Source organism: Gymnogyps californianus, chromosome 3 (genome assembly GCF_018139145.2).
Source record: "Gymnogyps californianus isolate 813 chromosome 3, ASM1813914v2, whole genome shotgun sequence".
In the NCBI taxonomy this organism is placed as follows: Eukaryota; Metazoa; Chordata; class Aves; order Accipitriformes; family Cathartidae; genus Gymnogyps; species Gymnogyps californianus.
Window position 1 is genome coordinate 108,070,247 of NC_059473.1, and position 25,876 is coordinate 108,096,122.

At 40.0% G+C, this 25,876-nt stretch overlaps 1 protein-coding gene across 4 annotated transcripts in view; it reads right to left on the reverse strand.

Moving 5' to 3' along the window:
* Nucleotides 1-25,876, reverse strand: part of EIPR1 (EARP complex and GARP complex interacting protein 1) — a 96,462-nt gene that overhangs the window by 41,577 nt on the left and 29,009 nt on the right. For all 4 annotated transcript variants that reach the window (XM_050894477.1, XM_050894476.1, XM_050894479.1 and 1 more), the window contains exon 4: nucleotides 4,681-4,837. In XM_050894477.1, the coding sequence (XP_050750434.1) occupies nucleotides 4,681-4,837 (157 nt within the window). The remainder of the gene's footprint in view (nucleotides 1-4,680; nucleotides 4,838-25,876) is intronic.

The window sequence follows — 25,876 nt, forward strand, 5'->3', positions numbered from 1 at the left end:
ATTCTATCAGGGCTTTAGCTTTCCTAACCTGATCCCTGGCTGCTCGGACAGTTTCTCTGTGTTCCTCCCAGGCTAGCTGTCCTTGCTTCCACCCTCTGTAGGCTTCCTTTTTGTGTTTGAGTTTGTCCAGGAGCTCCTTCTTCATCCATGCAGGCCTCCTGGCGTTTTTGCCTGACTTCCTCTTTGTTGGGATGCATCACTCCTGAGCTTGGAGGAGGTGATCCCTGAATATTAGCCAGCTTTCTTGGGCCCCTCTTCCCTCCAGGGCTTTATCTCATCGTACTCTACCAAGCAGATCCCTGAAGAGGCCAAAGTCTGCTCTCCTGAAGTCCGGGGTAGTGAGCTTGCTGTGCGCCCTCCTCGCTGCCCTAAAGATCTTGAACTCCACCATTTCATGGTCACTGCAGCCAAGGCTGCCCTTGAGCTTCACATTCCCCACCAGCTCCTCCTTGTTGGTGAGAACAAGGTCCAGCATAGCACCTCTCCTTGTTGGCTCCTCTCTCACTTGGAGAAGGAAGTTGTCATCAATGCATTCCAGGAACCTCCTGGATTGCTTATGCCCTGCTGTGCTGTCCCTCCAACAGACATTGGGGTGGTTGAAGTCCCCCATGAGGACCAGGGCTTGTGAATGTGAGGCTGCTCCTATCTGTCTATAGAGGGCCTCATCCACTCGGTCTTCCTGGTCGGGTGGCCTGTAGCAGACCCCCACTATAATGTGTCACCTGTCCCTGCCCTCCCTTTAATCCTGACCCATAGGCTCTCAGTCAGCTCCTCTTCCATCCCCAGGCAGAGCTCCATGCACTCCAGCCAGTTATTGACATATAGAGGGCTACACCCCCTCCTCATCTCCCCTGCCTGTCCTTCCTAAAGAGCCTGTATCCTTCCATTCCAACACTCTAGTCACAGGAGCCATCCCACTGTATCTCCACGATGCCAATAAGATCACAGCCCTGCAGGCGTGTGCACACCTCTACCTCCTCTTGTTTATTCCCCATGATACATGTGTTTGCATAGAGGCATTTAAGTTGGGCCCCCGATGAAGCTGACTTACCGGCTGCAGGGGCTCGAGTTCCTTTGTGCTGCTGTTCAGGTGCTCTCCTGCTGACCTGTGATCCCTCTCCAGGCTCCGGGCATCTGTTGCTGGCACTGGCATCAAACTGGTAGGAGTGGGATAGATTGAGGTTCCCCTCCTCTGGCAACTTTAGTTTAAAGCCCTCTTCACCAGTTTGGCAAGCCTATGCCTGAAGATGCTCTTCCCCTTCTCTGACAGATGGACCCCATCAGCCCCCAGCAGACCAGGTTTCTCAAAGCGAGTCCCATGGTCTAAGTAGCCCAGCCCCTGGCTGTGGCACCAGTCCCGTAACCATTTGTTGATTCGCCAGATTCAACTGGCCCTTTCAAACCCCTTCCCTTTGACCGGGAGGATTGATGAAAAAACTGCCTGCGCTCCAGAGTCCCTTACGGCCGCTCCCAGGGCTCTGTAGTCCTTCTTGATACTCCTCAGACTGCTCCTGGCTGCATCACTGGGGTCCACGTGAAACAACAGCAGCAGATAATAGTCAGTGGACTGCATGAGGCTTGGCAGTCTCTCGGTGACATCCCTGATGCGAGCCCCCGGTAAGCAGCACAGCTCTCTAGAGAGTGCGTCAGGTCAGCAGTGGGTGCCTCCATACTTCTCAGAAGAGAGTCGCCTGCTACTGTCACCCGTCGCCCTTTCTTAGTTGCGCTGGTTGTTATACAGGGAGCAGATCAGGCTGTGCCTTACTCAGCTCCAGCGTCTCTCCTGATGTGATGGGTCTTTCCTCTTCAGTCTGCAGAGCTGTGAAGCGGTTCTGCAAGGGCACCTCAGGCTCCGGGGGAAGGCTCTTCCTCCTGCAGGTCCTTGCTGTTACAAGCTTCCATTCTTCTGCACTATTGGCCCCCCTCCCTTCTGTGTGTGCTGGTGGGGGAGTTTTTGGCTGTTTGGCCGTGGGCTGTGGGTCCACTGCGGACTGCGCTTGGAACCAGCTATCTAACTCCTTCTCAGCCTCCCTGATGTTACGCAGCCTTCTCACCGCCTCCTCCAGCTCAGCCACCTGCTGCAGGAGGTCCTCCACCTGGGCACACCTTTTGCAGGCAGGTCTGCTGCCTGTCCCTGCCCCAGGAGAAAGGTCTAGGCACTTTCTGCAGTCTGAGGTCTGCACTGCAGCCTCTCCCTTCAGCCGCTCCGTCTGGGTGGAGGCATCGGCCACCGCTGGGGTAGATGGTGCAGACCCCCCAGCCAGAGCTGCAGCCTTTGCTCTCCAACGAGTGCCCACCATTCTGCCTTGAGGATCACGTAGGATGAGTGCCCTTGGCCTATGCAGATGGTCAGAGAATGGTGTCCGGGTGCTGGGTTATGTGTACTTCACTTCTCTCCACTTGGCCAGTGGAATGTCTGTCCTTCGAAGAGGCGCCCTCCCACACAAAACTGGTTGGTTGATGAGAAGCTCAACATGACCTGGCAATGTGCATTTACAGCCCAGAAAGCCAACCGCATCCTGGGCTGCATCAAAAGAAGCATGACCAGCAGGGTCGACTGAAGTGATTCTCCTCCTCTACTCTGCTCTCGTGAGACCCCACCTGGAGTACTGCAGTCAGCTCTGGGGCCCCCAACATAAGAAAGACATGGACCTGCTGGAGCGAGTTCAGAGGAGGGCCACAAAGACGATCAGGGGGCTGGAGCACCTCTCCTATGAAGTCAGGCTGATAGAGTTGGGCTTGTTCAGCCTGGAGAAGAGAAGGCTCTGGGGACACCTTATAGCAGCCTTCCAGTACCTAAAGGGGCCTACAAGAAAGCCAGAGAGGGACTTTTTACAAGGGCATGTAGTGACAGGACAAGGGGTAACGGCTTTGAACTGAAGGAGGGTAGATTTAGACTAGATGTAAGGAACAAGTTCTTCACTGTGAGAATGGTGAGGCACTGGAACAGATTGCCCAGAGAAGTTGTGGATGCCCCATCCCTGGCAGTGTTCAAGGCCAGGTTGGATGGGGCTTTGAGCGACCTGGTCTAGTGGAAGGTGTCCCTGCTCATAGCAGGGGGGTTGGAACTAGATGATCTTTAAGGTCCCTTCCAACGCAAACCACTGTATGATTCTATGAAACTCATTATCAAAGGGTTTCAACAATAAAAAGGGAATTGTTTAATATAATCAAAGAATTATAAAGAGAAGTATTCATATGAGAATGAGTAGCAAAGAGTTAAAAGATACTACCATGAAGAAATTTAACATTCAGGAAGCCAAGATTTTAGAAAAAAGTAGCCTACACAACACACTTCTGAATACACTGATATGTCCAATCTTGTCCAGGAGCCACCTAATAAATATCACCTTCTAGTTACTCTTTTTTTTTTTTTTTTTAGTTGAATTTAATCTACAAGGCTCAAACTAGAAATCAGTGGCTAGAAATAGATGCTTAAAACTTACGGTACAATGTATGACATAATTAAAAGTCAACTGAATTAACTATCACTTCTAAAGTCTACTTTTTTTTTTTACTAGCTAGCTAATGAATAGAAATTTTTATGCATCCAGATTTTGAAAAGGAACTGAGACTGATTTTAAGTATTGTTCCCTTTTGATATAATTTTAAATTACCCCTACTAGAATATATTTAAGTATAATGAGACTATGATAGATATCTTACACAGCAGGTGTCTGAATACAGAAAGCAAAGAGGCCCTTTCCACTCTCATGTAAGACACAGCAATATCCGATACTGATGTTGCATTATCCTTGTTCGGTTTCAGTTCAGAGTTGTCACATTTCATTTACAAAAATCTGCCGTGTTATTCCACATTTTTTTCTTGAAATTCTCTGATAATTGTGAAAAAGACTGTACAACTTGCATGATCACCTCCTCCTCCATATTCTTTCCAACAGACAGACATTCCTAGGACTACAGCAGACCATATTCTTATGGTTTCAACTTTTCCTGCCAGTGGAAGATGGTCAAGTGGTCCCAAAATTATGTCAAACAACACTGTAGTTGGTAAACTACAATGTTGACTGAGTGTATTAACATTTCTTTGCCCTGCATCTGTTCAGGAATCAGTGGGAATATGTCATATACATACCCATAAAGCAAAGAACTTGCAAATACACAATGGACAAATTTAACTTTCTTTTAAATAACAGAAAGGAAAGAGAAACAAACCTCTGTAACACTCTCCACTGTATTGCAGCTCTCCTTGTCTTTTCTTAGGCAACAGAAAAGAGCAGTTAAACAGGCACCATATAATATAATGAATTCTTATCCTTAACAAACAATAAATTACTTGCACTTACGCCAAATCAGTTCAGTGAAGACTGAAAAACAAAGACTGAAGTGTAACATCAAATTTATATTCCATAAAAAGATTGAAATGCTAAGTATTATACCTTTGCGCAACAAAGGTTTTAGATGGGGGCAGGGGGGGAGAAACACATTAAAACACTACACAGGCTGTTACTCCATATGTGTTTGCAGGACTATAATAAATGTTTTTAATCTATGAAACATCTGGGACTAAAAATCCAATTTGTACCTTTTTTTTTTTTTAAAGATGGAATAGTTTTAAAGTGTATAGCATAGCTTCTATATTATAAATCTGCACAAAAGTAACAGCACAGGTCTATCCTTTAGGCTTTTTCTAGGAGTATAAAATATGCAGAATCCTACCAGGCCATATTGCCATGGGCTGTGTTGTCAAGGTGACAGAGTAGCTCCAGGGTTTGAGTGTTGCTTGATGAATCATCAGGGGATTCATGACTGCCTGATTCCAATTCCTTCGGCATCCTCCAAACAGCAGCACATGTCATGACTTTACTGTCTGAAGCTAAGCAACAGAGAATAATGTCAACAGATCATTGTATGGGAGATGTATTTTGTATACAGTGCATCAACATTTACACAAACCTATAAGCAATGCACATCTGCTGTTTAAACTATTTAAAAGTATTATACCAAGATGAATTCAAAGAATGCAGAATGTGGATACAGACGCAGACCTCAAGTTAGCAGTCAAGTTGCTGGAAAACTCATAATTAGCACGCATTTAATATGTTTCTCCCTGTTTAAAGGCAAAATTCAGTGCTTGTGAAAACATAACTCTTTGGGAGGCAAGTTTTCCAAGCTTCATTCCCCATATTGATGTTAATGAAAATGACCTATGAGTTACATTGCTTGATTCCTTAACAATAAGGATTTAGACATCATTTTAACATTTTCCTTTTAAGGGCTATCTTCAGTTGAATCCATAGCATTATGTCATATCCTTTACTACCGATAACTGTTTATTGCAAAATTAAGTTTTCCGTGTAAGTAAACTTCTCTAATTCTAGCAAATATAAACAGCTTTCAAAAGACAAACTGAACTTACACGCATATAGCAAAATATCACAATGTATGATGAACAAGCCAACTGTAGATTGAGGAGAAAATACCATATGGTCTATGCACATATGGCATTGCCCATCGCCCAATACAGCAATTTGTAGCAGTGCAGAATGGGAGGAGACCAGAGCAGCACTGCATATGTTCATGTTCCAGCCGCTGGTCCAGGGTTCACAGAAGATGAATAGGTCAGTATTATCCACTACACTGGGAACAAAGAAACCAGCCGCAGCTATGTTAAGCAAAAGCAGGGGGAGCAACTACCTGCTAGAGGATGTGTTAAACGAGAAGTCCAGAGGATAAGCAGCAATGAACGACATGTTTTCTGTTCTGAGGTCATTTCACATGCCTCTTTCTCACAGTTCTATCTCCAAGTACATTTTAGCTGATTTTAGTGCAGAGTGCCCGATTACAGAGCCATGAGCAGACATGACCAACTTACATCAGTGGAAAGGAAAACAGGAACAATTGTAATGAGAGTGTTTTCAAGAAGGACGGTAACTCTGAAAAAGGCCTTCTTAGGCTAAAATGACATAAACAGGGGCGAAAACCTCTCTATTATAAAGGTCACCAATCTGGATACTCTATATGCAAAAAAGGCACCCAAACAACAGAGAATAGGACAAAAAGCAATTGATACATAGTAAATAAGCCCAAAATGCACGAATGCAGAAGTGTTTAAAAAGTAGCCACATGAAATAAAAACCATAGGTAGGTAGGGTCAAACCATTAAGAGAAAAAGGGCATTTCTGTGAGATGGAAACAGGGGTAGGAGAACTTTAAATTCAAGCACAGAATTCAGAACACACAAGCACTGGGTATTTGATAGATGGTACTAAATGTAAAATATATGTATGATGCACATAACTGTTCTACAGTGATTTGGCATATATAAGTTGAATACACTATCAGGAGACCATACATCTAAAGATGATGGATAATCACTTATTTATTAACACTTAATTGAACTTTTACTAATTGTAGTGCATGCTAACTAAACAGCTATTTCCAAATCATTTGAGGCAAATCCTTTACTCTAAATTCATGTGTCACTGAACAAAGAGGAGGAAGCAGCAGCAGATGGCTACCTTTCTTTAGCAAAGGGCAAATCAACGCACAGCGTGCATTGTACGCCATACAAATAATAAACAACCTAAACTGAAAGTGCAATATAGTTCAAGAAGGTGAGATTTATTGAATGTTTCGCCTCAATACTCAATATGTGCCAGAATATTAAAGACAACTACGGAGAAGTCTCTGGTAGATTATAATTACTGAAAGGTCTGTACCGTGCATATAAAGCATTAGCTTTTCCACTATCATCAAGATCTATGCAGAGAACCACAAAAGCAAATCATGGAAAACAAACTACATGTTTCTCAAGCCATCTTTCCTCTCAGCACAGCACCACAAATCTTAAGACAGCCTTGAAATGTCATTTTAACTTCTTAAAACTGGAACTTTTTGAAATTCTGATGGTGTGTTCCCATGAATAAATTTTTTAAAAAGGTTTAGTTTCTTGCACAATCAGATTTCCAGATTGAAAAACCTAAAACAACTAAACAAGCATTGGTTTGAAGAGTGAGGGAGGCTGAAGGAAAAAAAAAAAAAAAAAAAAAAAATTAGAAATCCCTATGAAACTTGATGTGACCCAGGCTCCTATAACACTTTGGTGTTTTCAAAATTGTCAAAAGCCACCCATTAAATGAATCTGCTTGAATTTTTAATGTGTGCGGCAATTCTACATAGATTTTATATTTGTTTTCAAATTATTACTACAGATGCTAAGGAGCAAGATTGAAATGTACCTTGATACTCCAGGCAGAAGAGATTTGCTTGAGTAGTGAAAACAACTTTATGAGATTTCCACATTTTGCAGACCTATCTATGTCATTCCTTGGACCCCAGCATATAGTGTCCTCTCTGGAAAGCTGTTCAGCTGCTCTGATGATATGACGTGTATCAGATGCTATTTGCTCTTCCAGAACTCAAGAGAAGCTTATCGTTTCAAAATGTAATTTGACCACAGTAGATTTCTGTATTAATGGCTGTTATTATGTAGTACGTTAGGCAACTATTTTTTTCATATTAAATTTTTATCATAAAAAAATTGCTCTAAGTCTTGTATATTAGCACATATCTTTAAAGTATCATTCTAAAACTAAGGATACCTGTCGAACTTACCAGGGATCCCAACAGCACAGTAGTCATTCATTCTTTCTCAAATAGTGGAATTAGTTGTTATTTTCTTCTGTCCATGTTTACAGAAACAGAAATAAAAAAAATATTTATCTATTTTTAATTAACATTAAGAAAGGCTCAGTGAGGTAGCTGTCACTTCTTTTCACTATAAATAGAAAAATTTTACTTCCTTCTCATGACTACATTAATTACATTTTGGTATTCACTAAAAGTTTCTGCTCACGTTACCATCGTACATGTATAAAATAAGCTTATTACGTTCACTTCCTCTTACAACATAGATATTACTTGTCCTGCTTTTGGCTGGGATAGAGTTAATTTTCTTCCTAGTAGCTGGTATAGTACTGTCTTTTGGATTTAGGATGAGAATAATGTTGATAACACACTGATGTTTTAGTTGTTGCTAAATAGTGCTTACACTAAGTCAAGGACTTTTCAGCTTCTCATGCTGCCCTGCCAGCGAGAAGGCTGGGGGTGCACAAGAAACTGGGAGGGGACACAGCCAGGACAGCTGACCCAAACTGGCCAAAGGGATATTCCGTACCATATGACATCATGCTCAGCAAATAAACTAAGGGGAAAGCTGGCCAGGGTGCCACTGCTTGGGAACGGGCTGGGCATCAGTCAGTTGGGGGTGAGCAATTGTTTTCCATTTGCATCACTTGTTCTTCTTGGGTTTTATTTCTCCCTCTTTTTGTTATTGTCCTTTTTATTACAATTTCTTAATTTTTTATTTTTATTTCAATTATTAAACTGTTCTTATCTCAACCCTTGAGTTTTATTACTTTTTTATTCCACTGGGGTGGGGGGAGTGAGTGAGTGGCTGTGTGGTGCTTAGTTGCCGGATGGGGTTAAACCACAACATTCCTGTAAACAACTGGTAACAGTAAAAGGGTCTGAAGTACGGGTTGGCGCAGAATTTCACATGCAGCATTTTGTGCCATTCCATGCCTGTTTCACTTCATCGGGACTAGCAGTGAAGGATAAAATTAATTGTGCGTCAGAAAGGGACAACACTAAAAGCCAACATGCACAAAACTCCTCGACACTCAGCACAGACATTATCCTCTGCTTTCACCTGAGTTTGAAGACGCTCATGGAAAATGACAGACGGCCTTCCAGCTGTTGAATGACCATCCATCATGAACAATTGTATGTGCATCACAAACCTTCAGATTCTGATTTTAAACTTTGGACAAATTCTGGAATTAGATACATGACTGAAATCTGTAGAGCAGAGACTTGATTCAGAGCACTATTAATTTCTCCTTATCTATTTCTAATTATCTACAGTTCTAACACTTTATTAATTCCCAGATATGTGAAACCAAAACGGAATTGCTACAGCCTCCCATAGAAGTAATTTTAGATATGGCTGGCCTTAAGGAAAGCTTAATTCCCCTTTATATAAGGAACTTTTAAAAAGATACCATTTTCTCCCTGGTAAAAGAGAGCGCAAACGCTAGTACTTAGTGAAAGTGTCAGTCCATTAAGACAGATGAAGTGGAGCTTTTTTGTGGGTCATGATTCCTCTTAATCAAATAACCACTAGCAACAAACCTACAGGAATCCATGGACACAAGATAACTCTCATTGCATAGAAATCCAAGTCCCACAGCAAGCTTCTCATGGCTGTATGATAAGCTCACTAGCAGTACACAGTATTTGTGGAATTACTCATATAGCCTTATTTCCCAAGCGATCATATTAAAATTTAAAAATCCAGTATTACTAAGTAATTTCACTACCACCTCTGTAGTGCCATTGCTCACCTAGAATACCTACAGGCAAAGAGAAACTCCAGATTTTCCCTTTTTTTACTATCTTCAGATCACCCTACTGCACATATACATACAAAATGACAATGTTTTTATATACCACCTCTCATACTATTTCTTAAAAATGTTAAGAGACCAATATGAAAGTAATATTTAAATGACAATGCCAGTTATTCTGTAAAAGAAAGAAAAACAAGCAAAACACATAGTGTCTATTTAAGTCATGCTTCTATGCCTTCCTTAAAGCTATTTATATAGTTGGAAACCACTTTTCCACCCCTACCTCATCTTGAAACCAGAATTTTATTTATGTCACAGCACCAATGCAGAAGAGAATGGATAACGTTAAGCTAGTTTCTGTTGTACTCTTATCACTGGGCGTATTAAGAAAAACGTTATTGGGTTTAACTAAACACTATTGAACCTGTCTTGAGAACATGGAGGTTATACTTTCATAGAGAACAAGTGAAAGGTTTGCAGAAGGGAGTCCTACTGTATTCCTAAAGCATTGTTCAGATAAAATGATCCAGGAATGAGACAATGAACTGTTCAATCTTTGTCACATTTGTTCCTCCTCATTCAAGAGATATCCCTTGTCTAATTCATCGTGCAGCTTCAGTATACATTTTGCTAGGTACAGCTAAGGATGGAGCTAGATGTACTGTTCCAACTGCAACAACCCCCTGTTAAGCAGTTTCCCCAGGTTCATCAATACTATCTCCTGGGCAGAGGATACCATCTGCTAGCGTGACTGTACACAGTTTCATCTACCTGGTTCCGTTGAAACGATCCAGGCTTACAAACAAGCAAACCAGAATTCAAGGAATAAGCAAATAATCCCACATTTTCACAGCACTGAATTAGGAAGCAACTACACATGATGCTGGCAGCAATGAGGGTGCAGTAACCAACCACAGGAAACAAACTTTGGTGAGTTCAGCCGAAGCCTACGAGAGATAACCACGGCTACAGAGCACGAGGCCGTCTATAGATGCCTACTTTACAAGTTGAAAAAGTGAGAAAACTCTCTGCATGCAGAGCGTGCAATTTGCAAAGGGTCACAACTTGGTCAAATCGATACCAATTTTCACTGCAGCACTCAAAAGGACTTCTCAATGAGGGCTATTTCCATGACAATTTTCAGCTTTCCACTACCAGCTGTTCCAACACAGAAAAAAAGTAAAAGTTGTAGAGGGGTGAAGCATCCCATTTATCCTCCTCCAAACACTGTTCCCCTTGGAGAGTTGCTCCAACTTAAAGTAATAGCCTTTGAGAAAGAAATAAGCCTGGGAAAAAAAAAAAAAATCTGCCTGAAAGGTAAACATAACAGGAAGTTATTAATGAGAGTTTGAAAAGAAACACATATGTAACGTTAACTACAAGTACTTGTTACTCCTTTATAGAGTTATGTCACACACAACAGATCAATTCACTGTACTGCTGCTGCTGGAACACAGTAGCCAGCAGACATTTCTTAACAACTATACAATCATTTCAGGACTAGATGCAAAAAGAAAAATGTGGATATAAGAACATAGACTGCTGATTCCAGATGCAATATGTTTGCTCAGGACACTGAAAGTCATTCCTGCCCTTGTGGAAAATTACGATTTTTTTATGAATTTGCAGATTTTGAAGTGAGAAGGGATTGTCTATGCACTTCACACAACACTTGATTTTGCTTCAGCAATTCCTACAGTTAAAGACTTACATAACGAAAGAAGTGAGTTCTGTCACGTCTCCAGATTTAGAGAGAAGAACCTAAAATTTTAAGTCTTTCAGAATTATTATAAAGATTCCTTCAGAAGTTGCCACAGACTGCAAAACTACAAAGAATTCAACTCAACATCAGGTGTCACAAAAATCTGTTTATACAGAATTCTTGAAAGATATAGTTTATTCCCTTTAATAAATAACAGCTTTTAAAAGGACATAATGTGCAACCCCAGTAAACATACTAAGAAACTAATTGATACCTGGACAACGGATGCAATAAATCAGAATAGATGCCCAAGAAAGACGCAGTCTAGTTTGTCACTGTAGAGAGTAAGTGTTCTCACTTAGACCTCTATTTGGTTTTATGTTATTGAGAAAAAAAAGCCATACTTGTTATGTTGGAGCTGTAAGTGATTTTCCAATTGAAAACAACCCAGTAATTCCATTGTTTTCTCACACTGAATCCTTTTACTGAAATTCTCCCTCCTCAAATACGTTTTTTGTAAGGAAGCTAGAGAAAGAAACTATTCTACTTAAAAGCTTGATTGTTTCAGTTTTAACAACAAAAAAAAAAGGCAAAAAACCCCCATCTGAAACTACTTTGGAGACACTTCCATCAGTCCAGTATTACTAAAACAAACATGAAATAGAAAACCAAAAAGAATATATGGAATATAAAAAACAAATCCTCATCAGAACTGTGGATGCTAATCAATATCTGCAGTTTCAGCAAAGAAGAGGTCTGAGTACACACAGAAACCCACCAGCTCCGTTTGCCTTCCTCTTTCAGGTGTGGACTGAGGCACACCTAGAACTTGATAAAAGTCAGTAAGTACTATCGCTTATCCATGTTCTGCCTGCCACCAGTTCACCCACTGGAGTCACTTCTCCAAAGGTGAAGTTAGTATCTTTTACAGGCAGTAAATAGAGACATTAGAAAAAATAAAGCAGAAACTTACTTTAAGAGGAGTGATTAAAAACAGTATCAATTTTTATTATTTGATAACAACATTTAAAACAGGATTTTAAGAAGTTAACTCCCCTCTTAGGCAAAGTGTTAAGTACGTGTTGTCATAACATAAAGGGAAAAGTGTAAGAGTAGAGTTAAACAGACATAAAAGAAATACTACCTCTTGCCCCTCCCACCCCACCACCCCCCATCCAACAGACTCAAGTCGATTTTGATCCCAATTATACAGGTCCACATCAGCCAACATTACAGTTTACTGCTGTGCAATCATCTACCTTTCATTCTTCTGGTGCCACTTGCTGAATAAAACCTACCATGCTACTGAAGTATGCTCTGACATATGTAACAACTGCAGTCTTGACCTGTCAGAAGCTTACAGCAGTCACCCAAAGCAGACCAGGTCCAGCTCTGCTCAGTCCTCCCTAATTATATCATTTTACAAAGCATTTTAATATTTGCGTTCAATCATTCTTTATGGTCTTTCTTAACTAAACACATATGATAAATCCCCCTTGATTGTTTTTCCTTCTCCCAAAATTCAAGTCCGTTATTGCTAGTCTCCTGTCCTCTTTTTGAATAATTTCAAAACACATTTTACATGTACATTAGTAATTCAATATTTTAAAATTAATTTTCTATAATCAATTGCTATACACATCAGATGGTAGTATCTACAGGAACAATGTTTTAATTTTACTTTCTGCTGTCATTCTACTTCATTCCCCTGTGTTTAACCTTGAAACCCGAATGACAATGCTTCCTACATCACTGCCTGCAGACATTCACACTGAAGCTGGAGGAGCTGAAGTATCAGTGCCGGACAAGGTTTGCTCTTTGATCAGCTCAGGTGGTGCAAAGCCAGCTGGCTGCAGTTATCCTGTTGCCCAGGGAACAACAACTGAAGTGTATACTTCCTAAATCTGCACAGGAGGCCCTTCTGCAGCATTGCCACAGCAGCTCTTGCTGTGCAAGGCTGAAGCAGTGAAGCTGCTATAGCTACAGCCCAGCTGGTGCCCATTAATGCTCTCGGTATGACAGGAACAAGCAGCTAGTGTTCAGAAGCCTCCTTCTTTCCATTGACAAACAGAGTTATCACTCTTCCTTATTAATCAATGTAAACATCCTTCTCCTAGTTTAATAAAATGAAGAAATAAAACCCAAATGATTCAAGTACATCTCTTTTTTTAAAAAAACAACCTTGTAGCCTTTTTAGTCAATTCATAAAAAGATAAACCATATTCCATTTAGTCGACAACACGCCCTTCACAGGCAAAAGAAGAGGGGGAAAAACAATACACCATTCTTTTTCTGGGTTAGGAATTTCATCTTTTGTGCTAAAAGCCTGCGTAGTCTTTAATTTTACATTTTTCTGAAATACATGGGGTGAGATATATGCAGGAATAGAGTTGTAGGCAGTTTAATTTTTTTCTTTGCATCACTTAGATGCACTTTTTAGCTACAAAAAGACAGCCTTTGATTTTTGAAAAATATAAACATAGAAACAGGGCAGAAACATAACACAGCAGCTCACTGTATCCTAATAGAAGTATGTTTTCAAGTGGAGCCAAAAGTAGAAATAATTAGTAGAAAAACAGTAACATGCAACAGTCCAGACATATTCATACACAGGACATCTTCCATACTTAGCTGTTGTCTCATTACTCCAACCTGTGGAAAGCACTGCATAAACAGCAGCCTTCTTGTTAGCATGCAGATCACAGGTGACCATAAATTCACATTTACTGCACACCAATACAACACAGATACGGCTTAGGTCTCTAGACAACATGCTCCCATGTTTGCATTGTATATACAGATGTCTAAGGAGGTTTTAAAAACCTCACATGCTGGACAGTAACACAGAGAGAATGATCTAAGAGTGTGCGAAGGCGTGGGGTATTGTCATGGAGAGACGGGTAAAGCCATCATGTTGTATGGAAACGGGAGACAGAACCTACAGAAAGCAGGCAGTCAGCAGGCTGAAAAACTGGAGAAAGCATAAATTGCACTTTTTTATAGTCTGATGTTTCTTATGCTATCCAGAGGTGATTTGAGACAATGTTCCAGCACATACCTTTTTGGGGGGATATGCTCTGCAGATATACATCTATTTGAGGGAGCTCAAAATTTACTGACTGCATTTCTGGAACTCTGCCATATGGGGACAGCCCAAGTGAAGAACTGCAACCATCGCTATATTGATGAGCTGAACTTTGCTCTTCAGGCAGAATTTGGCTGCAACACTGTAAAAGCTGCTTAGCAGCACAAATAGGCATGCTTTCTTTCTGACACTTCACATGACCAGATCTCATAAGTCACAACGACGACTTATGGCTTGTTTGATACCTCAGATATATCTCTCTAGGTATTTTAACAGAGCAGAAAAGAATGGAGAAACTAGCACTAACTACATGCTTTTGTTTGTTTGCGATAATCTTCCTGCTATTGTTACCACCAGCACACCGTAACTGCAACAGTGGGAGCCATACAAGAAGCAAGGTATCAGCTGGCCATACAAAAAGCATTGTGAGATTTAACCCTGTGCTGAGGAGAGCTGCACAATACACCAATAAAAGTTAATGAACCATATTTACATGTTGGCTTCCATCATCACTAAGGCTAGTGAAGCTGAACACCAATATCAATGTTAATACTTCTGCACACACAAAAAAGGGCAAAGAGAAAGCAAGAGTCTCATGGAGGCACTCACTTTCATCACCAACAAAGCCACAGCAGCTGTCAGTTAAGTAGGGTTAGATGACAGCAATGCACTAAGGTTCCCACTTGATGTTTCATGAGGTATTAAAACACCATACTCCTTAACAAGTTAATGGGAACTGCAAACCACTTATCCCCGCATAGAATCAGGCACCTTACTAGACAGTTGCATATTCAATGGTCTATCTAAATAACCTTTAGCGTTTCCATTCTACTCCACAGGAGTTCCAAAGACAAATATAATGACTTGACAGTTCATGGAAACCTACTTCAAACAGGACAAATGTCACTATATCCAACATGAGCAGTTTATGTGGCTGCCTCAAGCTTGCTGGACCAAGTTCTTACCACTAGCTTGATTTGAAAAGGTAGGTTCACTACCCCTTAACCAGCCTTTCGCAGTCTCCATTTTGTACATTCCCTCAGTAGAAACCCAGATGTGTGGCCACTATTGACACACACAAACTTTCTTCCAACAATAACTTGTGATTCAGAGCTTAGATCTCAGAGCCATAAACTGCTTATATCTTTACATTATCTGGCTAATTTGGGTAGCTAACTTTCAGATGTGCTCACACATCAAGCACAAGTAATTCATGGAAGAAAATAATTATAAACCATTCGTAGCTAGGTACAGTATCATTTGATTTTCTGTTCATGAAGTCAGTTACAAATGCTTCAATAAGAAAGCTAGTTTTAGTAATACAAGAAAAATAAGTTACTCATGTTTGGCTTTTTTTAGTTGAATTCCACTTACCTGATGTCTCACGATATCAACAGCTAGCACATCCAGAAAGTCCAGAGAAAGAAAAAGAATAAATACTGCCCTATGCTCGTCAGCAGCTTTCTTAACTTGGGGCATTCAAACAATACATGTTGTTGTTGGTCGGCTGCTAACAACTATGCAATTCTCCTCATTTGTTTACAGCTCAGAAGTACTCATAGGAGAGAAACCCCACCATAGGTTTTTTATTGAACTCAAGTGGAGAAAGACATACAGCCCTTCCCTAAAAAGCTTATAATCTAAGAAGAAAAAACATGAAAATATAACCAAATAAAAACAACCCCCAAAAAAGCCTTGGTGGGTTTTTTTTAAGCCCTAAGCCATCCCACAGTCAAATCTTCAGCTCAAAGATGGGATACAATTTCTTTGTCAGTACTGACCAACTACACCTTAGGTTTATTACAATTGCAGAATCGTATTGGGGTGTACAATCTCACTGGGATCAAAGAGGCATGGCTCTTTAGGAGGGACAGATCAGGAAGGTGAGAAGGGAGAATTGCCCTTTATGAACAACAGCAACTAGAGCACGTGGAGCTCTGTGGAGGGATGAGGGCCAGCTGAGAGCTTATGGTTTAGGATTAGAAGGTAGACCGATGTGGCAACATTGCAGTTTGTGTCTGCTACAGGAAGGATGAAGCAAAGGACAACACAACCTTCAGACAACAAGAAGGAGCTTCATATTCATAGGTCCTGGTCCTCATGTGGGACTTTAACCACCTCAGTGTCTGCTGGAAAGGAAATGTAGCAGGATGCAGGATGTTTCTGCAGTACATTGATGATAACTAACACCAGCGATCAATGAGACAATGCGGAGGTGTTCTGCTGGACCCCACAGCTACAAATATCAAAGAACTGGTCACAGACGTGAAGGTTGGGGGAAGCCTGGGCTACAAAGATCATGAGATGGAGGAGTTCATCTTGTTCCCTGACATGAAGGAACAAGGCAGACAGCAGAATCACACATCACCCTGGGCTTCAGGAGAGCAGACTTTGGCCTGGTCAGGGATCAGCTTCAAAGAATCCCATGGAAGACAGCCCTGGAGAGAAAAGGGATCCACGAGAGCAGGTTGATTTTAAAGGTTTACCTTCTCCAAGCTCAAGAACGGTCCATCCAGATGAGTAGGAAGTGAAACAGAAGTGGCAGGAGGCTACATAGGTGAACAAGGAGTTCCTGACTAAATTCAAACATAAAAAGAAAACGTACAAGAGGTGGAAGAAGGGACAGGTGACTTGAGAGGACTATAGAAACAGTATCTCACCACACAAGAATGTGGTGAAGAAGCCAAAGCTCATCTGGAGTTGGATCTGGCAAGAGACAAAAGTCAACAAGAAGGGCTTCTACAGATATATCAGCAGCAAAGGGAAGACTTGAGAAAATGTGGGCCCACTGCTGAATGGGGCAGGGGACCTGATGACAGAGAACACAGAAAAGTCAAAAGTACTGAATGTTTTCTTCACCCTGGTTTTTACTACCCTCAGGATTCAGGGATCCCAGGCCCCCAAGACCAGTGGGAAAGTCTGGAGCAATAAAGACTCACCCTCCATAGAGGAGCATCAAGTTAGGGAATTTAAACAAATGGGACCTGAGTAGATGCATCCACAAGAGCTGAGGAAGCTGGCCAATGTAATTATGAGGCCACTTTCAATTATCTTTGAAAGGTCATGGTGATGGGGAGAGGTTCCTGAGGACTTTAAGAAAGTAAATGTCATTCCTATCTTTAAGATGGGCAAGAAGGAGGATCTACATGCTAATGAGCCTCCCCTCAGTCCCTAGGAAGGCGATAGATTAAGCGAACCTGGAAAACATTTCCAAACATAAGGTGACTGGGAGTACTCAGCACAGATTTATGACGGGGACATCATGCCTGATGAACATTGCATTCTGCAATGAAAATTAAATTGAAAATACAGGCTCGGTAAACATGGGGAGAGTAGTTGATGTTGTTTATCTTTACTTTAACAAGCCTTTGGTACAGTCTGCCATAACATCCTCACAGACAAACTGATGAAGTACAGGTGGACAATGTGGTGGGTCAAAAAGTGGCTGAACTGTCATTCTCAAAGGGTTGTGATCAATGGCATGATTCATCTGGAGGCCAGTCGCTACTGGTGTATCCCAGGGGCTGACAGTGGGGCCAATACTGTCTGGCATCTTCATTAATGACCTCTGGGAATCTCAGAGGGACCACAACAGGCCAGAGAAATGGACCAACAGGAACCTCATGAAGTTCAACAAAGTGAAACATAAGGCCTTGCACCTGGGGAGGAATAACCCCATGCTCCAGTACACACTGGGGGCTGACCAGCTGGAGAACAGCTCTACAGAAAAGGTCCTGGTGGCAACAATTTGAATATGAGCCAGCCGCGCACTTGTGGCAAAGAAAGCCAACAGCCTCCTGGGCTGCATTAGACAGATCATCACCAGCAGGTCAAGGGGTGTGATCCTTCCCCTCTACTCGGTCCTGGGCAGACCACATATGGAGTACTGCATCCAGTTCAAAAGAAAAAAGGACATACTGGAGCAAGTGCAGGTAAGGGCCACAGAGATGATGATGGGATTGGAGACTCAAAGAGAGAAGGCACAGGGTGAGTCTTATTAACGTGAATAAATAATAATGTTAGGAACTAAAGAAGACTGAGTCAAACTCTCAGTAGCACCCAGTGACACGGTAAGAGGCAATAGGCACAAATTGAAATAAAGGAAAATTCCACTTAAGCATAAGAAAAAAACATATTAGGCCCTGAAAAACCTGGTCTGATATCATTGCTTATTCTGCTTCAGGTAGGAGGTTGAACTCTAGTTCAACATCCCTTAAAACCCTCTGACATTCCTTACAACCTGAATTATATCCCATGATTCTTAAACAGTAGAGAAGTGCTGTTAGTCTACTAGATGGCACATGTACCCACAATGGACATCATAAAGCTATGCTGAGCTGCAAAATAGTCTTCACAATGCCAGAAAAGGCACATAAACATTAACCTCAAATTCTCATACTGCCTGTAGCTATCTGTCACTCCAGTAGCTACAGTAGCAGAAACGTCTGCAATGTTCTTAAGTTTTATGTCTAATGGTCAAAAATGTTGATGCTTGTTTGATGACACATGAATTCAGTATCATCACAGTTTCCTTTTAAAAAAACACCCACATAAGTTAAGAGAATTAAGTTTGCAAACTGTCACCTAAAAACTAGGAAAAACCCCTTGAATTATAATAGTCTTCAAAACATTTTAACACATTTTCACATAAGCACTGTAGAGAATAGAATACACTACAGATTTAGTGCTATCAGATGACTAGATCGAACTCTAGATTTGCTACTTTATCAAAAAATTATCAGTTAGCTAAATATTTAAGATATGGCTAGGACTTGAATTGTGGTGTTGATATAAGTCAGCAGGAGAAGAAAAAAGAAAAAAAAAAGAAAAAAATCTTTGGCGTTCTTTTAAGAGCCTATCAAGCAACTGACTCTCCTTCAGCCTCTCCAGCTTTCCAAGAAAGACGGGATATGGGGAAGCTACAGCAGGCTATCTTTCCATGGTAGAAAGAAGGCCACAGAAAATGGAATGCAAAAAAGGTGAAATTGCAAAATGTCTTAACGTTTACTGGAAGGAACTTGCACAGTATACTTGGTTTCACTTGCATGATTCGGGAATAACTCTGAAGTCTAACATAAACCAGAGAAAAGTAAGCTTCTAAGTTTCACTTATTTAACAAGCTAGTTGGACAAGAATGCCTAAACACATACTATAAGACCATATGTGTATCTGCGAAATGTTATTTACTGCAACAATAGCATTGACTGGAGATGGAGAAAGAATACATTTTCTTGCAGTTTATTATACTAGTTCAGTTCAACATTTGAAAATTTTGAGTTAAAAAAGCTATTTGAAATTGGAGAAGGAAAACCATTTTTCTGGTTCTAAGCTCAAAAAAAAAGGGGGGAGGAGAATGAAACCTTCTAATGCTGAAGGATAGAGCAGCCTGATAATTCAACAGATTCTCTCCCAGTGACAGTTCTAATTCAGAAGCATTTTATCCACTTTCTGTATTTTAGAAGCACTCCTTCCAATATCATGACCATCCTGTAATACTTCAATTTCAGTCATTTTCTCTCCTCCCTCTTCTTTCTGACATTAGTTCTATTTTGCTTCATAGCACAAACATTACAATTATCCTGATAATGGTTGTCAGATAAAGATAAAGATTAAATCCTAAATCAAGGGATAACAAGCATCTGTGCTTCAAGTTAATTATATTATATACGCTCCCCCAGTTCTTACACTTTTCCCTATGTATCTGCTCTTACACACTGGCTGAGACACTACTGAGCTTGACTCCTACAGCAGTCTTACATATGAGTAAGATTATAGCACAAACTAAGATAATACAGTCCAAATGACAGGTAACAAAGCTGAACTCAATATACATCTATGCACAGAGGCCTTCAAACTTGAAGAGCAATTAACATGGAAATATTTCTCAAGCCATTCACCACTTCTGTAGTGGTTTTCAATCATATGGATCAGGTAGGTTTTAAGTGAAATGATTGACTTATTCAAGAGTACTTGTAAAGGAACACTACAAATTACATATAACAGCTAGTATTCCTAGAAAAACAACAGGTACAAGCTACAAAGAACATTAGGAGAACACCAAGCACATTTATTTCTTCCCTCAAACTACGCGAATAAACTTTTTTCTGTATATCCTGCCACCACTGTTGAGAAGAGCACTGGGGAATATTTAGAGAGATGCATTCCACTTCCCTCCCCATTTTAATGACTGTGGCATATCACATGGCTGTACCAATGACTTCCATACATGGAGTGTTTTCACTACAGCAAAGGAAAGTGAAACCAGTGAAGTCAGTGTCACCTGCTGTCTTCAATACTATGCGGTTGAAAGCATCACCAGCAGCATTATTTCCAATACCCTTACCAATGAATTTTCTCTGCAGGAAGTTTTTTTAATACACAAGTTTACTGTGTGGTAAGTGCAACGCACCAGCCAGCCACAACTCATAGCAGATTTAATGTTTTAAATTAATGGATTTTAAATGCAAATTTTATTTTCCTTTTCATCAAAATTAAACAGCAGTTTTGTGTTTGTATGTCTCTATGTCCTGGATCTACAAACTCAAGCTATTTATATTAAGTCTTCATAATCGCCGCACAGTGGCACCTATCTTGTTTGGAAAAAGAAAACAGAAAAACAAGACGTGTCTGCACACGTGCCTGCTTGCATGTATAAAGCTGCAGATAACAGCCTTCTCCATTCGCACTTTCTTTTGCCCTCTGGTGGCTCTGTATGTCCCTACATGTAACGGAAGGGCAGAACCTATTTTTGTACGAGTTGAAAAACACATTTGCACTGGGAAAATAAATTGGTTTCCACATGTATTTCAATGGATTTGAATAAGAAATTGAATTCTTAAGAGGGGCAAGCACAAACACAGAAGACAACAGCAACACAGAAAATTATTTTTCAAGTATTAAATTTCAAAATGGTCTGGAAAAGGTTTTTAACAAACTTTAAGAGTGCTGCTTTCATTAGTCACTCACTTTACAGACAGAATCTGGTTTTGTTGCAGTGGTAACAACCTGACTTCAAAAATTTCAATATTGTTAGGCCTGATAGAGATTTTGCTTTTAAATTTCATTTTTCCTCTTCCTAGTGAGAGGAATTCATCTAGCTTTATCCCATGGATTTAAAACAAGGATTTATCTGAAAGGCTAAAGTTAAAAACAGAAGAAGCATTCCACTGTGAGCTCCCCAAATAGCGTTATTAGTGTCACAGTGTCAATTCCTAGTCTTACAGGAGTTGACACTTTCAGGCCATGGGTGAGAACAACTGAAGGACTCCAGAAAACTTAGTGGTCAAAAAAGCAACAGATGAGCTTCTCTGTATACAAAAGTTAGTTAATGCATGTAGAGAAAAATAATTTAAGCCATCCCAACATGATGCTGCACTCAGAACTAGTATTTACAACTCAGAAAAAAGCTCTTCGTGTCAAGACTGACAGTTCTCTGAACCTAATGTTCAGCAGTAGCTATGGAAGCCAGCAAAACACTGGGCATCCTTACAAAGGGCACTGAGAATATAACAGAAAGGATTGTTTCACAGCCCCATAAAAACTTGATATGCCCGTATCTCAAATGGGGAGTGCAATTCTAGTGTTTGCATCTAAAGAAAGGCATAACAGAGTTAGAGAAGGGCAACATAAATGAAGATGATAGAACAACTGTCTTATTAGATGTTCAACAGGTTAGGCTATTTCATTTGGAAGGAAAACACCTTGGGAAGAACATGACCTAAGTTTACAGAAACAGAAAAGCAGTGGCAAGGTGAAAGAATTGCTATTACAGGTCAAATCTTGCAATCTTAGAACTAAGTGGCACTCACTGAAGTAGTACAAGGTAAGTTTAAAAAGAAAGGGTGGGGAGTTTGGCCAGTGAGTAGCAGACTGAAAATTGATGTTACAAAAGTTTGTGGCAGAAAGCAGTCTCAACCCGTTCAAAAAGGGATTAGAGACCTGTCTATAAACCTGGCTACGCTGTTCTACATAGCATCTCCTGTTGCTGCTGTAGGAGTCATGATACTGGTACAGATGAACCAATCATTGGTCTGATCAACAGGTTGGCACTACTCCATTTGGAAGAGAAAGGTAAAGGTAGTTCTTACATACTTAAGGTTAACTCTCACAGAAGCAGCAGCGTGAAGGTAAAATGCCTTGCTGCATATCTCACCCATCCACCCCATATCAAAAATAGTTCACGCTAACAAACGAGATCGTTGTGTCATTCCTTTTTTTCCCCCCACCGCTGTAGGTTTTCCACTAGAGCTGATAGTTATGTCCAAGAAAATTTTTAATTCTATACAAGCAAAGGTTACCCTGATAATCGATCAGGATAACTAGGTTCCCTTTCCTCCTGATCTGTTTTGGAGATAAAGAGGAATGATCTCTCAGCAGCTCTTGCTCTGTTCCTCTCAACCCCCAAAGCAGAAATGGACAGGAAGTTGTACTAGGCTTTGTGATAACCAATTCTTAAACAAGCCATATGTCAAAACAAATGGAAGGCACAGACAGGGAATGAAACACACATGGATTACTTTGCAGCACTGAAGACATTCTTACTTTTCCCAACAGTTCAAGTAATCTTATTAGTACATTCAGGTGAACTGCAAATAATCCTGTTCTTATGGAGGACCTTGAGATGGAGAATATAGACTGGGGACTGTAAACTGCAAATTTTTATGGAAAAGGGTACTGTATTTAAAATTCCTCCAAGTTTTTCTTAGCCATTGAAGCTAAGTAGCTGCTCAATAAAATGAAAGTCTGAAAACAGACTGATCAATAGCCCTTCCTTCATCGGCACACACATCCTGGGATGCCAGTTTCACTGGTTATCAGGACATGAAGATCTGATTTGAAGGGGAAAAATGTTGAAAGGAGATGAGCAAAAAATAGGATTTGGTTTGCTTGCTTTTATGAAGGGAATGGAAGAAAAAAAATGACCACCCTGTTTTTCCTTTCACAACTGATTTTAAAATTTTTTTGCATTTATAAATATACGAGACCTTCACTGATAGCTGTTTTAGATTTTAAACAGCTCTGCAATTGATAGACTGCAATCACATTTCCCTCCTTTGAAAGAAATCTCTAGTTTCATTAGCAACAAATACAAATCAGAACAGATACAATGGCATATACTGATGCCATCAGCACAATAGATGCTTAATTAACGTAACAAGTCTGCCTAAGAATCTGCAATGGTATGTAATAAATTTAATTTCATTTCCATAAGCATGCAAGTATACTGCTCAAAGTACAAATGAATTAAAAATTATCATATGGCTTGCCTACTTACTATTTTTTAAAAACTTCAAAATAGCTAAAGTGATTTGTTTCATATCTGTGAAACTGGGATATAACAAAGATCCACCAAGTCTGAAGGAACTCTTCTTCACAGTGTTGAATTTATCAAAACCCCAGGCCTTAGAGCATCAGAGCTTATGCCTTCTTGGAGAGACATTTTCTTAGTTGTAAGCAATTTTATTTCACAAGTCAGAAAATGGAATTTAAAATCACTAATGCTTTCTGCTTGTTTAAACTGCTAAAATTGGTAGTAAAAGTTTAACAAATACAATTTTTAATACATTTCTAGAGCTCCACAGGAATAAACTTATGCAAATCCAGAAATAAAAATGTTTCAAAGGTATTACATTTTATCAGTAAATTGTAACAAATACAGCTAGAACACATATTACAAATGCAAGGTGGGGAAAGCTAGGAATAAAAGTCCTGAGTCAAATGCTTGGTGAGATATGTCTGTACACTGCCACCAGACGGTTATGTTAGTACAGCAATAAGTGTAGTTTCAGGTAAAGCATACAAGCGTACAACTATTTAAACGTTCATTTTGCCTTCACCTGATGGTGCATTTCCGGCAGCAGTTAAGAGTAATTAGATATCAATGGGCATTTAAACATCTTAGGGCTGATTTTCCTGCTAATACTTTTCTTTATACATTGTTTAAGTATTTCCTTCATGAACTACTACACAACACACCCAAAGAACAAGGTGACAATGTTTTTAAGATCTGTGACTGTCAGCTTAAATAAAATAGAAAAATAAATCTATCGAGAACACACATTCACATCTTCCCTTTCGGCCTTGCATTTCCATGTGTAGTTGTACATAACGTCTTTCATCCCCTGTTCCCACAGGAATTTTTAAGAAGAAAACCCTAAGAGAAATAACCGATGAGCATTCTTCTCCAAGCAGCACAGGATAAAGCATTCTGTGAAAAACTGCCTTCCTTCAAAATAGCTGTCATTTTTTAATTGTACTTGATGAGACTGAATTCACACATTTCAAGGATGACAGAAGTACCAGACAGCATGTGACACCAGCATCTTTGCTCAGGACTGCCTATGGTCTCAATGTTATCAAGAACAAGAGGAGATGTCAGCTGTTTCAAAAAAAACAAACACAAAAACAAAAAAAAAACCAACCCAATTTCTCTTGAAGTTCTGCTGAAGGTCTTTCAGTGATGAAAAGTACAGGTGAAAGAATCACAAGCAACTCCTAAAACAATTCTTCAGTGTATTCTATATAATTTATTGACATTATTTAAGAGTTTGAATTATTCCCTTTTAATTAGTCAAGGCATGAACATTTGTTAAACCTCAGATTACTCGGAACCTTTCTATAAACGCAGAAATTACCATGCTGGCAAAGAGCTCTGGTCCACGATCTAATTCAGAATTTAGCTAGAAAAAAAAAGTACCCTCTTCAGAAGCAAGAGCTAGGATTAGACAATTATCATTGTTAGACACATATTTTGCCTCAATGAATGTGTGCACCTAATATCCAGTAATTAAACATTCACTTCAAATTGAGAAGTGTGAAGCTTTCTCTTTAATTCATCAGCATTAAGACATACCTGCACAATACCTAGCAATCCTAATCACAACCCCATAGCACTAGACACTGTATAAATGCTATACAAAAAGGATAACTGTTCCAAAATATCCCCTTCTCTAGAAGGACCAAATTATCTCTAAAATTATTTCTCTCAATTTTGTGGAATAAGCTGCACAACAGAACCATCGGACCATTGAGATCAGCAGAACAGAAATTCTTGACCACATCTTCATACCTTAATTTATTTCATATATATCTTTATCATGTCTTTTGTCTAATTTCTGAAGTACTTGCATGTTTCCCTGCAATACATTCTCCAAAACAAACAATCTGTGTATTTTATAACAATCTGCAATGGAGAATCATGACAGGTATTTTATTTGTTGGCAATTAGCTTAAAATAAAGTCAGATACAGTTCTCCAGCCCTGAGGCCAAGCTAGCACATTTAAGCTCAAATTTTTTACAGGGTAAGCTGAAAGAAAGAGGCTACACTTCAACTACTTATGATGTTCTTGGACTACCTCTGGGTATCATTGCCTGAAAGTGCTAGACGGCCCACACCAAAACTGCTCAGGGAGCATCCTAACAGTTTAACAGTAGGCACTACCGCAAGTCAGTCCCTAGGTCAATGCCCTGGCCCTGTTCAGGTTACTGGAATACATATATAACCTTAAAATATTAGTCTAATATAATGAGACTATTTATTTTACTCTATGGGTTACAGTTTCCAGAAAAATTATCATTATAGCAATACTAAAAAAAACCAAGAGCAGCCAGCTGTCTGATACCAAAACCTGATTATTCAATGTTAAGATTTTTACAGTCAGCAGGTTTTATCCCTCACAAGCTATCAGATAAGGGTTGTTTTCTTCTTAAATCAT